Consider the following 20,358-nt stretch of genomic DNA (forward strand, 5'->3'; position numbering starts at 1 on the left):
AACGTGACAAGAGGAACTGATGACGCACTACCTCATTTCCAAATTGCACCTTGTACATGCTACTATTACAACGTCCCTTACCCCTCGCCCTACAGTTTGGGATGCAGAATACCTTCTATACCTATGCAGATGAGAGGTTCTATGAGCAATACTTACCTTTTTAATGAGATGTGTTGCATCCACTCTCTCTCTCCCCTCTCTCTCTCTCTCTCTCTCTCTCTCTCTCTCTCTCTCTCTCTCTCTCTCTCTCTCTCTCTCCCTCTCTTTCACTCTGATTGTTAATCAGAAGGTGCTTATGAGCAATACTTACCTGTTAATGGGAGCTTAGCAGAGTGATCCATCACAGACATGTTACCGCTGCTGCTCTTCCTAATGAAGACTGATGGCCTTATCACTACTGCAGAGAGGGAGGGGGAGAGAGGGGTGCGTGTCGAGGAGGGAGCGGAATGAGTAAATACCACCCTCAAACAACTACTCCCTCTTTCCGTCCCCCTCTCCCCTCACCTCTATCCACCCAACACCTATTTTAGAATGTCACCCTGGGTTTTCCATCCCCTCGTTTCGCACACATCCCTAGCTCTCCTCTCCTCTCTCGGAATAGAAACAGCGCTGGCATGTTTAGGTGCCAGAGCTCTACCTCCCTGTGTCCCTTCTCTGTATGATTGTGTGTGTGTGTGTGGGACACTTTGTGCGTCACACGTCAGGATGTCAGTCGTATGACCGGTGTGTTTAGCCAGCATCCTGGGGAAGGGACAGGGGATGGCCATAGAGGATGGTAGGTACTAGGTAGGTGCCTAGGGTGAAACCCTGTGTTTGGACAGTACTTTGACTCTGGTGTTGGCTGTGTATGACTCCGTCTGTTCCTGCTCTTTATTTATAGAACACTTCTACTGAGCCTATGGAGAGACCTGATGGCTGACTTTACCTAGTCAAACACACCAGTGTGTGTGTGTGCTCACTGACCTCCTGAACCCCCCAGTTACCTATTAGCAGTCATATCCTGCTTTAACGCATCACTTCCGTCTGGGACCCCTCTCTGGATTGGCTTACATTCTCTCTCTCTGTCTCTCTCTGTCTCTCTCTGTCTCTCTGTCGCTCTGTCGCTCTCTGTCGCTCTCTGTCGCTCTCTGTCGCTCTCTGTCGCTCTCTGTCGCTCTCTGTCTCTCTCTGTCTCTCTCTTTCTCTCGGTGTCTGACTAATGACGGATAAATTAGAGATTAGGAGCGCGCACACACACACCCTTAGCATGAATGCATACCGTCAACTGAACGCAGGAATCAAAGAACCAGAGCAGCCTGAAGCGAAACTGAGTAAAGCAGAAAGGAGGGGAAGTGCTGAGCTGGTGATATGGTTTAGGGGTTAGTACAATTTGAGAAACCATGTGACCCACTTCAATTGTGACAGATTGTACCCCCCCCCCACCTGTTTATTTGTGGGGGTGGGCATGATGATGGTTTAGGAAAGTGTTATCTCTGGGTGTGTCATTGAACGTTCTGATGTCACACACACACACACACACACACACACACACAGTTGAACCGGTTATTCTTAGTCATACTCAAAAGCCATAGTGTTTCCACGCCTGCTTTCTGTTACATTATAATGGCATCTGACTGACTGGCAGTTATTGTTCCACTGAACACTACTGTAAAAACTGTCTGAGTTATCACTTACGAATACACACACACACCCACGCTCGCACTCTTACAACATACACACACGTACGCACGCACGCACACGCACGGCAGTCAGAGTATCTGAGTCACGGAATGACACGACAAAGACACAGAGGAAGTGTTAGGGTGTTGTCATCACGTGTGGCTTATCGCCCTCTCTCTGTTTTGTCTCTGTCGCGTACCATACGGTTCTGGTCCTCCCTTGTGTGCGTTTGCATTAGATCAACAAAAGCTGATATGCTTGTGGGTAGGGGTTTGTCATTGCCATAAAAATAAGTTACTCATTCATTTCCTGCTTGTTGAGACATGAGACGGTTTAGTTAGGGGTTTCTGCTACAGCAGGATACCAGCGGTAAGTACCAGGATGTTGGTGTAATGTTAGACAAGTAGGAGGAAGAGGCTTTGTAACAACGTTTCTATTTATTCAGGTTTTATCTCATAAACCCGCTGAATGTAATAACCTGCCGGTAAACGCAATCTAATGTTGAACGGAAACGCAGTACGTTTTTCTGACCAAACGCAAGGACTTCAACCAGTCATGTAATAGCATACCGAAATCGATGTTTTCATGCACATGCCACCCACTGCCAATTACAACACAATCAAACGCATGCACATCATACAGAAGTACTCATTTAGGCACTCACAAGCACACATTGAAATGTGCACACTCATATATATATATATATATATACACACACACACACACACACAACAATTGCCTTGATTATTATTAATTAACTTATTATGTTATCTGGTGGTTATCAGGTTAGTAGCAACTTCCTTTATGAAGAACAACCGATGATGTAATAACCAAAATCTCTGCACATGGACATGGAATAGTCCCAAAAGTGCAAATGCCATCAGTCTGGCACTCCGGGCAGGCTCAAGCAAACGCATGACTAGACACAACATCCAGGTGCCCACGAACGTTGTAAAAATGTCCCCGGGGACGTCCCCAGTACCAACCGTCAACTCACTAGTCATTATTGTTTGCAGGGAAGTGTTGCGGATGACATGTTTTAATACTAGGGCACTATTATTCATTCAGGTTTTTTGTGTGTGTGTGTGACTGCATATCAATGTGTGCTTGTGATTGTCTAGATTATGTACGATGTGCATCAGTTTTGTTGCGTTGTAATTGGCAGGGGGGTGTGTATGTTCATCAAATTGAGCGAAGTAATACAGAAAAAAAAAAATATATTTTTATTGCATGATTTGTTGCCATTATTACATTATTCATGAAAAAAGTTGTTACTCACCAGTTAATATAATAACCACTGGTTAATGTAACAACTTGTTACATTTAGCAGAGAAAGTTATTACTCTTACCGGTGTTATTACATTTACTGGGTTTATTACATAAGAAAATCCCAAAGTTATTACAGTATGAAAAGTTATTACTCTTACCGGTGTTATTACATTTGCCGTTGTTACGGCTAGACCCTACCACTGAAGGATGCATGTGGAAGCTTGCATGGTGGCAGGAACAAACGGGGGGGAAGGGAAATGACGTGACACCGGTGCTCTGTGTCAACTGACTGGTGGGATTGTGGTATCGTGGAAAGAGGCCACAGGTGCTACCCTCGTCACACACACAGACCAACACATGCACACACACCCCCCCACTGGGATGGATTCTCCATTATCTGTTTATGAGCACCTGTTGAAGTTGAAAAGGTTACATTTAATGTGGAGCAGATGTGTGTGTGCGCGTGTGTGTTTGGTGTGGTGTGTGTGTGTTCCTCACTTTTCTCAACTTTAGGACAGAACCTGAGGTTATGGACAGTAACGTATGCACACTCAGACACACATTGACCCCTCTCTGCAGTTGGCCATTATAACAGCTGACCAAACTTAGCTCCCTGGGAGGCTGCTCTGCTGTGCTCTGGGAGGCTGCTCTGCTGTGCTCTGGGAGGCTGCTCCGCTGTGCTCTGGGAGGCTGCTCTGCTGTGCTCTGAGAGGCTGCTCTGCTGTGCTCTGAGAGGCTGCTCCGCTGTGCTCTGGGAGGCTGCTCCGCTGTGCTCTGGGAGGCTGCTCCGCTGTGCTCTGGGAGGCTGCTCTGCTGTGCTCTGGGAGGCTGCTCTGCTGTGCTCTGGGAGGCTGCTCTGCTGTGCTCTGAGAGGCTGCTCTGCTGTGCTCTGGGAGGCTGCTCCGCTGTGCTCTGGGAGGCTGCTCCGCTGTGCTCTGGGAGGCTGCTCCGCTGTGCTCTGGGAGGCTGCTCCGCTGTGCTCTGAGAGGCTGTGGGAGCTCCATGTCCCAGAGCTCAACACTGGAGTGGTTTAGCAAACACATCTCTGTTATAGAGCCCAGACCTGCAGCCTTTTCCCAGCTCTCTCTTTCTATTTCTCTCTCACTCTCTCAATTCAATTGAAGGGCTGTTTTGGCATGGGAAACGTATGTTTACATTGCCAAAGCAAGGGAAATGGATAATAAACAAAAGTGAAATAAACAATCAAAAAATGAACAGTAAACATTGCACTCACAAAAGTTTCAAAGGAATAGAGACATTTCAAATGTCATATTATGGCTATGAACTGTGTTGTAACAGTGTGCCAATAGTCTCTCTCCCTACCCTCTCTCTCCCTACCCTCTCTCTCCCTACCCTCTCTCCCTACCCCCATCTCCCTACCCTCTCCCTACCCTCTCTCTTTACCCTCTCTCTCTCTCCCTACCCTCTCTCTCTCCCTACCCCTCTCTCTCTACCCTCTCTCTCTCCCTACTCTCTCTACCCTCTCCCTACTCTCTCTACCCTCTCTCTCTCCCTACCCTCTCTCTCTCCCTACCCTCTCTCTCTCCTTACTCTCTCTCTCTACCCTCTCTCTCTCTCTCTACCCTCTCTCTCTCTCTAACCCTCTCTCTCTCTACCCCCTCTCTCTCTCTACCCTCTCTCTCTCTCTCTCTACCCTCTCTACCCTCTCTCTCTCCCTACCCCCTCTCTCTCTCCCTACCCCCTCTCTCTCCCTACTCTCTCTCCCTACTCTCTCTCTCTACCCTCTCTCTCTCCCTACCCTCTCTCTCTCCCTACCCTCTCTCTCTCCTTACTCTCTCTCTCTACCCTCTCTCTCTCTCTCTACCCTCTCTCTCTCCTCTCTCTACCCTCTCTCTCTCTACCCTCTCTCTCTCTCTCTACCCTCTCTCGCTCTCTCTACCCTCTCTACCCTCTCTCTCTCTCCCTACCCCCTCTCTCTCCTCCCTACCCCCTCTCTCTCCCTACTCCTCTCTCTACCCTCTCTCTCTCCCTACCCCCCTCTCTCTCTTTCTCCCTACCCTCTCTCTCTCCCTACCCTCTCTCTCTCTACCCTTTCTCTCTCCCTACCCCCTCTCTCTACCCTTTCTCTCTCTCTCCCTACTCTCTCTCTCTACCCTCTCTCTCTCCCTACCCCCCTCTCTCTACCCTCTCTCTCTCCCTACCCCCCTCTCCCTACTCTCTCTCTCTCCCTACCCCCCTCTCCCTACTCTCTCTCTCTCCCTACCCCCCCTCTCCCTACTCTCTCTCCCTACCCCTCTCTCTACCCTCTCCCTACCCTCTCTCTCTCCCTACCCCCTCTCTCTCCCTACCCTACCCTCTCTCTCTCCCTACCCTACCCTCTCTCTCTCCCTACCCCCTCTCTACCCTCTCCCTACTCTCTCTCTCTCCCTACCCCCCCTCTCTCTACCCTCTCCCTACTCTCTCTCTCTCTCTCCCTACTCTCTCTCTCCCTACCCCCCCTCTCTCTACCCTCTCCCTACTCTCTCTCTCTCTCTCCCTACTCTCTCTCTCCCTACCCTCTCTCTCTCCCTACCCTCTCTCTCTCCCTACCCCCCTCTCTACCCTCTCCCTACCCTCTCTCTACCCCCTCCCTACCCTTTCTCTCTCCCTACCCTTTCTCTCTCCCTACCCTTTCTCTCTCCCTACCCTCTCTCTCTCCCTACCCTCTCTTTCCCTACTCCCTCTCTCTACCCTCTCCCTACTCTCTCTACCCTCTCCCTACTCTCTCTACCCTCTCCCTACTCTCTCTACTCTCTCCCTCTCTACCCTCTCTCCCTACCCTCTATCCACTCTCTCCCTCTCTACCCTCTACCTCTCCCTATCCTCTCTCTCTACCCTCTCTCTCTCCCTACCCTCTCTCCAACCTCTCCCTACTCTCTCCCTCTCTACCTCTATCTCTCCATATCCTCTCTCTACCTTCTCTCTCCCTACTCTCTCCCTCTCTCTCTCTCTCTCCCTACCCTCTCTCCAACCTCTCCCTACTCTCTCCCTCTCTACCCTCTCTCCCTATCCTCTCTCTCTACTCTCTCTCTACCCTCCCTATCTTCTCTCTCTCTCTCTCTCCCTACACTCTCTCTCTACCTTCTCTCTCTTGCTCATGCTCTATTTATTTCTGTACTCTCATTCTCGTGCTCTCTCTTTCTGTCACACCTTCGTGTAATTAATTCAGATTCCGGAATATAATATGTTTCCCAGCCTCATTAAAAACCTCTTGGCTGCGTAGTTACTGTTTGGTCACTGTGTGGTTCTGTGTGGTTCTGTAGTGCCATTCATCTGTTGTTGTGTCAAAATGCTGTAGCTAGTTTAGATTCTTTAACATGCTCCCCCTGCCAACACCCCCAGAAAGGATCTATTGACAGTTATTTTTTAGGTGAGTGGTGGGAATGAGACATTTGTGCTCCCTGCACAGTGTGTGTGTGTTGCCTTGCCCGGTGGAGGTCCTCGAAGGCTGAACAAATTACTTGGACAGCGTAGGTCAGGGAACGGAGGCGGTACTGAATAAAAAGAGAAGGAAAAATGAATGGCGGCCTTTTTTTGTTCCCCTCTTCCACCTGATCCACTGACAGTTGAATGTTTCAGCAGTTGGTTGTTTCAAGGAATTGGACTGGTAATCAGTGCAGTCCGTGTGTATATGTGTGACAGATCTGATTTACATATTGTTGTGCTGTTCTTAGGTGAGGGAGAGTGTTAGTTAGCCGAAGCGCTCCTTCATCCATTCTTCATCTGTCCCTCCTTCCCCTCCCTGTCATTTTCTGTCTGTTTTCCTTGATTCCCTTTTCCTCTGTCGCTCTCTATCCTGGCTGCTTTCTGTCCCGCTAGCGGTCTGTTGAGATGCAGTCTTGAGTGTCTGTTTCCTCGGCTCTTCAGGACCATTGTCCTTGTCTAGTGAAACTTGGAGAGAGAAGTGCATTCACTGTTTGTTAACGTGTGTGTGTGTGTGTACGTGTGTGTGTGTGTGTGTGTGTGTGTGTGTGTGTGTGTCAGGGTTGGGCAACAGTCCGAGTGGGACGTGGGAAGCACTGTTTAAGTGAGCTGTGTGTGTGTGTGTGTGTGTGTGAGAGAGAGAGAGAGACCTGGCAGGGTTCACTAGAGCCCCAATGGCCTCTCTCAATTAGACACAAAATGTCACCCGAGGTCCCTTTTTTGGCCAGTGAAATGGACGCCATAAAAACACAGCTACAATTGTGTCCATTCTGAGCTGCCAGACGCTTTACACCTCCTCCACCTTTGTTGAGGACCTTTCTCTCCTTTTCTGAGGTAGTTTGAAACCAGTGCTGTGTGGGTTTGAGTCCAGCTTGTTGAATAGTGTGTCTATCTCCCCTTTTTCCTGTTTTTGTTTCAGATAGAGCTGCAGGATTTCTGTCTGGTTGGTTGTAAAGAATCTCTTCTTCTCTGAGGTCTATCAAACAGTGGGGTTGCAGACCAGTCCGCTCGCGACTAGCAGTGTGAAGGAAAACAAATGACTCGAGAAAATGCTCGGTGGACTGGTTGAATTTGACACACGTAGCGACTGCAGAAGCTCTGTCAGATATGTCTTTCTGTTAATTGGTGTGTGTGTTGATTGGTTGGCACAGTGAGGAGCACCAGGAGATGTCTTCAGGGAGACACGGATTGGCCTACTCTACTCCGATCCTTATTGACCCAATTTGAAGCTTGGCGGAGCATCCCCCACCTCCAAACACACACACACACACACACACACACACACACCCCCTGTTTCCCGCTAGTGCACTCCCACACACACCCGCCCCTGTCCTCCACACACCTCTCAATGTTTCTGTCTACAGAGCACGCTCTCTTCCTACTGGCTGTGTGGCAGAGGTAAGGAATGGAAGGGTAGCTGGCCATTGTCTAATAAATACACAGTTAAAGGCGGTCTTTGTTACAATGCTGTGAGAACCAGAATGACTCTAGGCAGCCGTCTCGACGGGCAACCAACTGGACAACCTCTGGCATGACACGGTCCTTACAGACTGCCCCATAGGGTGCCACTGACTTCTCACAGGCCATGGGATGACCCTTATTATGCCAGAATAAAAACCCTTCTCAGTTTTCCATTTACTGGAGCTCTAGTTAACCATCCGTTGGCTGCACTGTGTGTGGAGTTATAGTGTTGATGATTCCCCAGTCATAACTAAATGATTCAGATATAACATCGTTAACTGAACAAAAATATAAACACAACATGTAAAGAGTTGGTCCCATGTTTCACGAGCTGAAATAAAAGATCCCAGAAATGTTCCATATGCACAAAATGCTTATTTCTCTCAAATGTTGTGCACAAATTTGTTTACATCCCTGTTAGTGAGCATTTCTCCTTTTGCCAAGATAATCCATCCAGCTGACAGGTGTGGCATATCAAGAAGCTGGTTAAAGGGCATGGTCATTACACAGGTGCACCTTGTGCTGGGGACAATAAAAGGCCATCTCTAAAATGTGCAGTTTTGTCACACAACACAATGCTTCAGATGTCTCAAGTTGAGGGAGCGTGCAATTGGCATGCTGACTGCAGGAATGTCCACCAGAGCTGTTGCCAGAGAATTTAATGTACATTTTTCTACCATAAGCCACCTCCAATGTTGTTTTAGACGTCCAACCGGCCTCACCACAGACCACGTGTATGGCATCGTGTGGGCGAGGTGTTTGCTAATGTCAACGTTGTGAACAGAGGGTCCCATGGTGGCGGTGGGGTTATGGTATGGGCAGGCATAAGCTACGGACTACGAACACAATTGCATTTTATCCATGGCAATTTGAATGCACAGAGATACCGTGACGAGATCCTGAGGTCCATTGTCGTGCCATTCATCCGCCGCCATCACCTCATGTTTCAGCATGATAATGCACAGCCCCATTTCGCAAAGGATCTGTACATAATTCCCATGGCCTGCATACTCACCAGATGCTCTGGATCAATGTTTACGACAGCGAGTTCCAGTCCTCCGCCAATATCCAGCAACTTCGCACAGCCGTTGAAGAGGGGAACAACTTTCCACAGGCCACAATCAACAGCCTGATTAACTCTATGCAAAGGAGATCTGTCACACCAGATACTGACTGGTTTTCTGATCCATGCCCCTACTTTAAAAAAAAAAGTATCTGTGGTAGGCAGTTAAGGGTTAATGCAGTGCTAGATAGTATGTGTATACTCTAGTGGTAGTTGAGGGTTAAGTCTGGTTGTGGTGCAGCACTAGGCAGTATTATGGTCTGTAGTGGTAGCTAAGGGTTACGTCTGGTTGTGGTGCAGCACTAGGCAGTATTATGGTCTGTAGTGGTAGCTAAGGGTTACGTCTGGTTGTGGTGCAGCACTAGGCAGTATTATGGTCTGTAGTGGTAGCTAAGGGTTGCGTCTGGTTGCCGTGCAGTGTTAGGCAGTATTATGGTCTGTAGTGGTAGTTAAGGGTTAAGTCTGGGTTCCATGGTAGGTAGTTAAGGGTTAAGTCTGGTTGGCAGTATTATGCAAGCTGCAGAGAGAGAGAGAGGAAGAGTGGAAGTGCATTACAGAATGCTGAGCTCAGGGCTCTGGCACTCCGCCAGGCCTCTCTCCACACACACACACACACACACACACACACACACACACACACACACACACACACACACACTCAGCTGAGGGCTTCCCACCAGCCCAGCGGTCTCCTCCCCTGTTTAGGAATTATCTCTGCCTCTCCCTTCCTCTTTCTCTCTCTTTCTCCCTCCTACATCTCTGCGTCCCTAAGTCTTTCCCTTCCTCTCCCTCTTCTCTCTCTGATGTCAGTAGTTCAGCTGTGGGCCATGTAGGACTCGGGTCTACACTACAGGGGGTGTGTGTGTGTGTGTGTGTGTGTGTGTGTGTGTGTGTGTGTGTGTGTGTGTGTGTGTGTGTGTGTGTGTGTGTGTGTGTGTGTGTGTGTGTGTGCGTGTGCGTGCACAAACTGTTACATTGTGGAGCAACTGCCAACCGGGGATGTACAGTATGTGCGAGTGTGGGTGTGTGTTACACAAGCAGATGTGATGTGGTGTAGTGTGTGAGAGAGCGTGTGGATTTGTTTGTGTGTGAAATGTGATCCCCTGTGGTGTTGTGTCAGCTGACTGGTAGGCAGGAAATGGAGGAGTAAAAGAAGGCGGGTTCTCTTTCGCTCTAAACCTCTCTCTGGCTGCAGTCCAAACTCAAAGTAGACAGCCCTCGACCCTCAGCCCTCGAATGACGTTTTACATCGTCACATCCGAGTGTACCTTAAATGTCCCTTGCCCAAGCGAGGGAGAGTGATGATCAGAGAGGCAACATCCTTGGTGGAAGTCTTGAAGTTGAACTTAAAAACAACCAACCTAAAGCTATTAATGTACCTAGCAAGCTAACGTAGCTAGCTAGCACTCCTGTCAGGTAGCTAGCTAGCTACAGTTATGCATAACTGGCTAGCTAGTTTTATAGTTTGGTAATTTATTCCAATACATTTCAGAATTCCAAAAATATATTTATGAAGCTAGCTATGTTTTATAAGCTCCTCACAACGAAACTAAACTAATTTGCCAATGCTAAAATCAATGTTATATATATATATATATCTATATCTCTATATATATCTCTATATATATATATATATATATATATATATATATATATATATATAGCAATATATATATATATATATATATATATCTCTATATATATATATATAGCAAGCTAGCGTAATAATTTTGTCGGAAATGCCGAAAATGCAGCCGTGTTGATAAAATTTGACACTTCGTGGCCACCGCAGTTTGACACATGACTACAGTTTGCATTGAATTGTAGGTCATATCAACCCCACAAGTGATCACTTAAGATAGCAATCAAACTGCATCCGGTTTTGACGGGGATTCCCCCAAGGGAAAGGGGCTAGTGCGAGGGGGTAAAGAATAACATGTTTGGACTGCAGCCGCTGTCTCTCTTTGCTCTTTGTCGCTGTCACATGATTTTCTATCTCTCTCTTTCTCTCTCTCTCTCTCCCCCCCCGTCTTCTGTTAGTCAGTTCTTCCAGTTTGTCAGTGTGAGTTTCCAGCATTCTGATTGAGCAAAAGCCTGTTGAGAGAACCGAAACCTGTGTGTGTGTGTTGTTTTCTTCTGCGTGTGTATTTTCATTGCACGCACATGTGTGTTTGTATTGTATGTATGTGTGTGTGCTGTCTCCCAGACCTCCCTTGAAACCGTTACTAAATTCTTGTAAAATCTCACTCGCTCAATCTATCTCAGACCATTAGGACTTGTTTCCCCTTGGGCTGTAGTTGAAGTTTCTGGCTAACCATCTTAACATTGCTCCAGGCTCAAGTCCCCTCCTTAATCACTGATTTAGGATCAGCTTAGCCAGATCAAGGCCTAACCTGAACCCTTAAGAGATTTAAGGCAAGCTGACCTTAGATCCACGCTGTAGGACCATCTGAGTCTTTTCACACTAAGCTATGGACGGTCGGTCATATAGAGAAACCATTTCGGCAATATGAGGCTCATCAAGGATTCTTGGTAGAGAGTCATGAAAGTAGCAATGTGATACTGTAGCATTATAGACTGCCACAATATCATAGGGGGCCAGGGGAGCCCCATTACACAGAAGAACCTGAGATAGACCCTCTAGTACTGGGAAGCAGACCCGCTCTCCTCCTAGTGTACAGTATGTGTGTGTACTTTGAGAAAGCCCAAAATAAAACAAAATACTTATTTCGGTGTTCTCCTTTCTCTTCTTCACCTCAGGGAATAATGGTGTTGGAAGGAATAGCAACCGTTTTACGGTCTCCTGACTAATTGTGCTATTTTGTGGGGTTTTTTTGGCGCTGATCTTAACTTTTTTTTGTACATAATGTTTCCGCCATCATTTCCTATGACTAAAAAGAGCTTCTGGACATCAGAACAGCGGTCACTAACATCAATTTGGATGAGGATTTTTACTTCAGTGAGTCAGAGGCGAATGACATACTGCTCATCCCGGCCCAGGCCCGAATCCCCGACACTCGAAGAAGGAAGAGGCGGGGCAGGATACCTGACGAGACTACATCAACCGCCTCTACCCTCTCTTCTATTGGCGAACATGCAATCACTGGAGAATAAACTGGAGACCGGCCTATCAACTTGATCTGAAGAACTGTAATATCCTATGTTTCTCCGAGTCGTGGCTGAACAAGGACAAATCTAGCATTTTCTTCCCCTATACATCGGCAGGACAGAATGGCAGCGTTGGGCGAACTCGGGGGGGTTTACAACAGCTGGTGTGCGATCTCTAATATTAAGTAAGTATCGAGGTTCTTCTCACCTGAGTTGCAATACCTCATGATAAGCTGGCCGCATCGTGGACTATGGAAAACGGAGGGCCGAGCACGCCCCCATTCACATCGATGGAGCTGTAGTTGAGTGGGTGGCAAGCGGTACCGGAGCGCCAAGTCTGGGACCAAAAGGCTCCTGAACAGCTTCTACCCACAAGCCGTAAGACTGCTGAACAGTTAATCATTGATCCCCTTATTATTTGCACTGACTCTCATGCACCAACTCTATGCACGCTCACTGGACTCCACCCACATACTGCACTGACACTCCAAAACACACACTACATATGCTTACACACACAAAACACACACTACATATGCTTACACACACAAAACACTCACAAACACGTTTTATTTTTTACTCTGCATTGTTGGTTAGGGGCTCGTAAATAAGCATTTCACGGTAAAGTCTACACCTGTTATATTCGGCGCATGTGACCAATAAAAATGTATTTGAAACCTGAATACAGTGGTGGGAAAACACATGGATTGGTACAATATATGGATTGGTTGTTTTACTGTTGGGTCGTGTGTGTGTGTGTGTGTGTGTGTGTGTGTGTGTGTGTGTGTGTGTGTGTGTGTGTGTGTGTGTGTGTGAGAGAGAGATGTGATGTAGTAAGCAATTTTCGGGTACCGCTCGTGAGGGCTACTGAGGGCTACTTTCAGAACTACTGGCTAAAAGGTATACAAAAGTACCAGAAAATGTATTTAAATCCTCTATATCTATCTAGAGCCTATTGGTCTCCTGTCCTCTCTACATTTTACATTTGTCATTTAGTAGATGCTCTTATCCAGAGCGACTTACAGTTAGTGCATTCATCTTAAGATTGCTAGGTAGGACAACCACATATCACATTCATAGTAAGTACATTTTTCCTCAATAAAGTAGCTATCAGCAAAGTCCGAGCAAGTAGTGGGGGGGGGGAAATCAAGTGCGAGTGTTAGCATGGCTATCTAGAGCAGAGATTGGCAACTGGTGGTCAGCGGGCCACTTTGGTAGGCCCGCGGACCAGTTTTTCTGGGGGGGGTGTCAAGGTTGTGTATAGAGATGGACCAAGGCGCAGCGTGCTCTGAGTTCCACATATTTATTTAATGAAACTCACAAAACAAAAAAAGGAACAAACAACAAACCGTAACGACTGAGATGCTACATGCACTTACTCAAAATAAGATCCCACAAAACACAGTGGGGAAATGGCTGCCTAAATATGATTCCCAATCAGAGACAACGATAAACAGCTGCCTCTGATTGGGAACCATACCAGGCCAACATAGACATAAAACAACCTAGATTACCCACCCTAGTCACACCCTGACCTAACCAACATAGAGAATAAAAGGCTCTCTATGGTCAGGGTGTGACAGTACCCCCCCCCCCAAAGGTGCGGACTCCGGCAGCAAAACCAGACTCTATAGGGGAGGGTCCGGGTGGGCATCTAGCGTCGGTGGCGGCTCCGGTGCGGGGCGAAGTACCCACTCCACTCGTGGATCCGCCACCATCGGACTTTGGCCCCGCCCAGACCACGGGTCTGGCCATGGAGCTGAGTTGGCTGCCGTGCCTAGACTGGGCATCGGCGCAGAGGAAGGCTCTGGCCTTGGAGCAGGACTGGCCACCGTGCCTGTACTGGGCATCGGCGCAGAGGGAGGCTCTGGCCTTGGAGCAGGACTGGACACCGTGCCTGGACTGGGCATCGGCGCAGATGAGGGCTCCGGCCTGTGGACCGTCGCAGGAGGCTCCGGCCTGTGGACCGTCGCCGGAGGCTCCGGACAGTGGACCGTCGCCGGAGGCTCCGGATGGGGAAGGCGCACTGGAGGCCTAATGCATGGGGCCGGTACAGGTGGCACCAGACTGGTGACACGCACTTCAGGGCGAGTGCGGGGAGGAGGCACAGGACGTACTGGGCTGTGAAGACGCACTGGAGGCCTGGTGCGTGGAGGCTGTCGAGTCGGCCAATAAGAATGTGGTGATTGACAGAGTCGAAAGCCTTGGCCAGGTCGATCAATATGGCTGCACAGTAATGTCTCTTATCGATGGCGGTTATGATGTCGTTTAGGACCTTGGGCGTGGCTGAGGTGCACCCATAACCAGCTCTGAAACCAGATTGCATAGCGGAGAAGGTACGTGGGATTCGAAATGGTCGGTCATATGTTTGCTAACTTGGCTTTCGAAGACCTTAGAAAGACAGGGTAGCGACAACACTGCCTCCACGGCTGCAGAAGAATGATACCCGCGTCTCAATTGTCAGGTAGTCAAAAAAGTACATCAAATGCTGGAGCGTATTACAGGGAGCCGCCCCTTTTGTGACAAATCAAAATTGCAAAACAGAATCTTGCGTCTGCAAAGAGCTTATAGTAAGCTATAGGCTAGTGAGCCACACCCTCACAGAGTTATGACAAGAACATTAATGCCATTGTACTGTTGAAATATTTCGAACGTAAGCTTCTGTCAAGTACTTTTGTGTAAAACTGTTAGGCTACATGAATACAATTTGGTTGATTGTCTAAAGGTTCTTGTTTTCTCTCCTTGCAGGGTTCCACCTCAGCGGAACGGTAACAGAACCGGCCACAGCGTCGGAACCCGAGCTCGTCTGCAGCGTGAGCGTCAGCTTCGACCGCTGCAAGATCACCGCGGTAACGTGCGGCTGCGGCAACAAGGACATCTTCTACTGCGCCCACGTTGTAGCGCTGGCCCTGTACCGCGTACGGAAGCCCGAGCAGGTCAAACTGCACCTGCCCATCTCAGAGACTCTGTTCCAGATGAACAGAGACCAGCTGCAGAAGTTTGTTCAGTACCTGATAACAGTACACCACACGGAGGTGCTGCCCACTGCTCAGAAACTAGCTGATGAGATTCTGTCTACCAACTCTGAGATCAACCAGGTCCACGGTGAGTGGGGTGGATGATGTGTAGACGAGAAAAAGTGTGTGTTTGTGTGTGTGTGTTTTTGCGCGAGTGTGTGTGTCTGGAAATGATTTCCCCCTGTCTGGCTCCAGTAAAGCAGAACACTGGAGAGGGAAACTTTGATCAAGCCACGTCCGTGTGAGAGCTCAACAGTAATGTAGGATGTGGGGAAGAGTGTGTGATAATACTTTAGACCCACTTTATTTAAGCCGGTATCATTTTGTTCATCTTGTTCCGTTTTTGTTTGTGTTTGTGACATAGAGCCCAGTGCTTTCATTGAATCATTTTCCATTTCTCAACTTAAATGATAAGCACTGTGTCTCTCAACTAACGTGTGTGTGTGTGTGTGTGTGTGTGTGTGTGTGTGTGTGTGTGTGTGCACGTGTGTGTGTGTGTGTGTGTGCACGTGTGTGTGTGCACGTGTGTGTGTGTGTGTGTGTGTGTGTGTGTGTGTGTGTGTGTGCGCGCAGGGGCCCCGGACCCCACGGCAGGGGCCAGTGTAGATGATGAGAACTGTTGGCACCTGGATGAGGAGCAGGTTCAGGAGCAGGTGAAACTCTTCCTCTCACAGGGAGGATACCACGGCTCTGGGAAACAACTCAACCTTCTCTTCAGCAAGGTAACACATACGCACACCAGGGTTGGGATCAATTCAGGAAGTAAAGTAAACTGACATTCCAATTCGATAATTGAAAAAAGGGATTTTTTCCCAATGACTTCTTAATACATTGAAAAGTAGAAGATGTATGTATTTCAAAATGTGTTTAATTTTTTGTATTTTAAATTCAAATTCCTTCCTGAATTGACTGCCTTCAATTTGAATTGACCCCTACCCTGTCTCTCTCACACACACACACACACACACACACACACACACACACACACACACACACACACACACACACACACACACACACACACACACACACACACCTTTGATGACCTCTCTCTCTTTCTCCTCTAGGTGAGAGAGATGTTGAAGATGCGTGACTCCAACGGTGCCAGGATGTTAACGCTGATCACAGAGCAGTTTATGGGCGACCCTCGCCTGGCTCTGTGGAGACAACAGGGAACCACCATGACTGACAAATACAGACAGCTGTGGGATGAGCTAGGTAAGAGACAACACACACAAAGTCACACACACGTGCGCACAAGGACAGACGCCACTTGGACGGACTAGCCGTTCAAGAGAGAGTAAACACACACACATTTGATGGTCACACAAGTGCTGCTATGATGACTGTTTGATTTGTGTGTTGGTTAGTTGTGTAAGACCTGTATCTCCCTATGCTTTCTGATATGATGGCTGCTTGCATGCCGATGTGTGTATGCATCAGAAGTGTATTGTATAGTCAGTCTGTATTGTATTGGGCGTTATCTGTAGGGTGTGAGCTGGATGGTTTGTGAAATATATGCTTTTTACAGCCTAAAATGGATTCGGAGATTGTGAGCTGGGTATTTCTCTCTCTCCTCTCTCTCAGAACAGATGAGATGTGGACTGAAGGCTCAGAGTAGGCCCATCAAAGGAAATAAAGGGTGAAGGGAGGGATTGTGTGTGTGTGTGTGTGTGTGTGTGTGTGTGTGTCAGGAGCTAAATCCATCTTGATGATCCCAATATTGTTTTAATGAATGTGTGTGTTTGATCCTTTGTAGTCTGAGACAGCGGTTCCCATCTGGCTTAGGTTGGAGAGGAGGGGGAGAAATATAGGCCACGCTTTTTCACTGCTGACGGGTGTGTGTGTGCGTGCATGCGTGCACGTGTGTAAGCTCACAAGGCCAACATTTTTCTCACTCACACACATGCCCATTCATTTATACTGACTCTTCACACCCACTCACATACAAGATGCTGCTACTCTGTTTATCTTACATGCTGTTGCCTAGTCCCCTTACCCCTATACACATCTACCTCCATCACTCCATTATCCCTGTCCCCTTACCCCTATACACATCTACCTCCATCACTCCATTATCCCTGTCCCCTTACCCCTATACACATCTACCTCCATCACTCCATTATCCCTGTCCCCTTACCCCCTATACACATCTACCTCCATCACTCCATTATCCCTGTCCCCTTACCCCTATACACATCTACCTCCATCACTCCATTATCCCTTACCCCCTATACACATCTACCTCCATCACTCCATTATCCCTGTCCCCTTACCCCTATACACATCTACCTCCATCACTCCATTATCCCTGTCCCCTTACCCCTATACACATCTACCTCCATCACTCCATTATCCCTGTCCCCTTACCCCTATACACATCTACCTCCGTCACTCCATTATCCCTGTCCCCTTACCCCTATACACATCTGCCTCCGTCACTCCATTATCCCTGTCCCCTTACCCCTATACACATCTGCCTCCGTCACTCCATTATCCCTGTCCCCTTACCCCTATACACATCTGCCTCCGTCACTCCATTATCCCTGTCCCCTTACCCCTATACACATCTACCTCCGTCACTCCATTATCCCTGTCCCCTTACCCCTATACACATCTACCTCCATCACTCCATTATCCCTGTCCCCTTACCCCTATACACATCTACCTCCATCACTCCATTATCCCTGTCCCCTTACCCCTATACACATCTGCCTCCGTCACTCCATTATCCCTGTCCCCTTACCCCTATACACATCTGCCTCCGTCACTCCATTATCCCTGTCCCCTTACCCCTATACACATCTGCCTCCGTCACTCCATTATCCCTGTCCCCTTACCCCTATACACATCTACCTCCGTCACTCCATTATCCCTGTCCCCTGTCCCCTTACCCCCTATACACATCTACCTCCATCACTCCATTATCCCTGTCCCCTTACCCCTATACACATCTACCTCCATCACTCCATTATCCCTGTCCCCTTACCCCTATACACATCTACCTCCATCACTCCATTATCCCTGTCCCCTTACCCCTATACACATCTACCTCCATCACTCCATTATCCCTGTCCCCTTACCCCTATACACATCTACCTCCATCACTCCATTATCCCTGTCCCCTTACCCCCTATACACATCTACCTCCATCACTCCATTATCCCTGTCCCCTTACCCCTATACACATCTACCTCCATCACTCCATTATCCCTTACCCCCTATACACATCTACCTCCATCACTCCATTATCCCTGTCCCCTTACCCCTATACACATCTACCTCCATCACTCCATTATCCCTGTCCCCTTACCCCTATACACATCTACCTCCATCACTCCATTATCCCTGTCCCCTTACCCCTATACACATCTACCTCCGTCACTCCATTATCCCTGTCCCCTTACCCCTATACACATCTGCCTCCGTCACTCCATTATCCCTGTCCCCTTACCCCTATACACATCTGCCTCCGTCACTCCATTATCCCTGTCCCCTTACCCCTATACACATCTGCCTCCGTCACTCCATTATCCCTGTCCCCTTACCCCTATACACATCTACCTCCATCACTCCATTATCCCTGTCCCCTTACCCCTATACACATCTACCTCCATCACTCCATTATCCCTGTCCCCTTACCCCTATACACATCTACCTCCATCACTCCATTATCCCTGTCCCCTTACCCCTATACACATCTGCCTCCGTCACTCCATTATCCCTGTCCCCTTACCCCTATACACATCTGCCTCCGTCACTCCATTATCCCTGTCCCCTTACCCCTATACACATCTGCCTCCGTCACTCCATTATCCCTGTCCCCTTACCCCTATACACATCTACCTCCGTCACTCCATTATCCCTGTCCCCTTACCCCCTATACACATCTACCTCCATCACTCCATTATCCCTGTCCCCTTACCCCTATACACATCTACCTCCATCACTCCATTATCCCTGTCCCCTTACCCCTATACACATCTACCTCCATCACTCCATTATCCCTGTCCCCTTACCCCTATACACATCTACCTCCATCACTCCATTATCCCTGTCCCCTGTCCCCTTACCCCTATACACATCTACCTCCATCACTCCATTATCCCTGTCCCCTTACCCCCTATACACATCTACCTCCATCACTCCATTATCCCTGTCCCCTTACCCCTATACACATCTACCTCCATCACTCCATTATCCCTTACCCCCTATACACATCTACCTCCATCACTCCATTATCCCTGTCCCCTTACCCCTATACACATCTACCTCCATCACTCCATTATCCCTGTCCCCTTACCCCTATACACATCTACCTCCATCACTCCATTATCCCTGTCCCCTTACCCCTATACACATCTACCTCCGTCACTCCATTATCCCTGTCCCCTTACCCCTATACACATCTGCCTCCGTCACTCCATTATCCCTGTCCCCTTACCCCTATACACATCTGCCTCCGTCACTCCATTATCCCTGTCCCCTTACCCCTATACACATCTGCCTCCGTCACTCCATTATCCCTGTCCCCTTACCCCTATACACATCTACCTCCATCACTCCATTATCCCTGTCCCCTTACCCCTATACACATCTACCTCCATCACTCCATTATCCCTGTCCCCTTACCCCTATACACATCTACCTCCATCACTCCATTATCCCTGTCCCCTTACCCCTATACACATCTGCCTCCGTCACTCCATTATCCCTGTCCCCTTACCCCTATACACATCTGCCTCCGTCACTCCATTATCCCTGTCCCCTTACCCCTATACACATCTGCCTCCGTCACTCCATTATCCCTGTCCCTTACCCCTATACACATCTGCCTCCGTCACTCCATTATCCCTGTCCCCTTACCCCTATACACATCTACCTCCGTCACTCCATTATCCCTGTCCCCTTACCCCCTATACACATCTACCTCCATCACTCCATTATCCCTGTCCCCTTACCCCTATACACATCTACCTCCATCACTCCATTATCCCTGTCCCCTTACCCCTATACACATCTACCTCCATCACTCCATTATCCCTGCACATTGTAAACACTGTATTGGAACTGACCCTGTATATTGTATGCTTACTTACTTACTTATCGTGTTTTTCATATTTTGTATTTCTTGTCTGTTTGTTTTTTTCGAGTATTACATTGTTATTGATTATTGCATTGTTGGGTTTTGAGTTTGCAAGACATTAAAATTTGAAACTTCCGTCTTGAAAGTGTGTCAGCCAGCTGGCAAGTGAAGACCACTGGATGAACAGTAGAACATGCTTGTTGTTGATTTGTGTTGAATGTGTTTGTTCTGTGTTCCCTGTCCTCTCCTCCTTTCCTTGGCTTATCTTTATC

The 20,358-nt window shown here is 48.2% G+C and overlaps 1 protein-coding gene across 1 annotated transcript in view; it reads left to right on the plus strand.

Annotated features, from left to right (window-relative positions):
- LOC115159244 (zinc finger SWIM domain-containing protein 6) overlaps positions 1–20,358 on the plus strand; it is a 46,105-nt gene that overhangs the window by 12,457 nt on the left and 13,290 nt on the right. Inside the window, exons 2-4 of the mRNA XM_029708763.1 lie at positions 14,732–15,088; positions 15,574–15,722; positions 16,068–16,218. Of these exons, the coding sequence (XP_029564623.1) occupies positions 14,732–15,088; positions 15,574–15,722; positions 16,068–16,218 (657 nt within the window). The remainder of the gene's footprint in view (positions 1–14,731; positions 15,089–15,573; positions 15,723–16,067; positions 16,219–20,358) is intronic.

The sequence above is a fragment of the Salmo trutta genome, chromosome 23 (genome assembly GCF_901001165.1).
Source record: "Salmo trutta chromosome 23, fSalTru1.1, whole genome shotgun sequence".
Lineage (NCBI taxonomy): Eukaryota > Metazoa > Chordata > Actinopteri > Salmoniformes > Salmonidae > Salmo > Salmo trutta.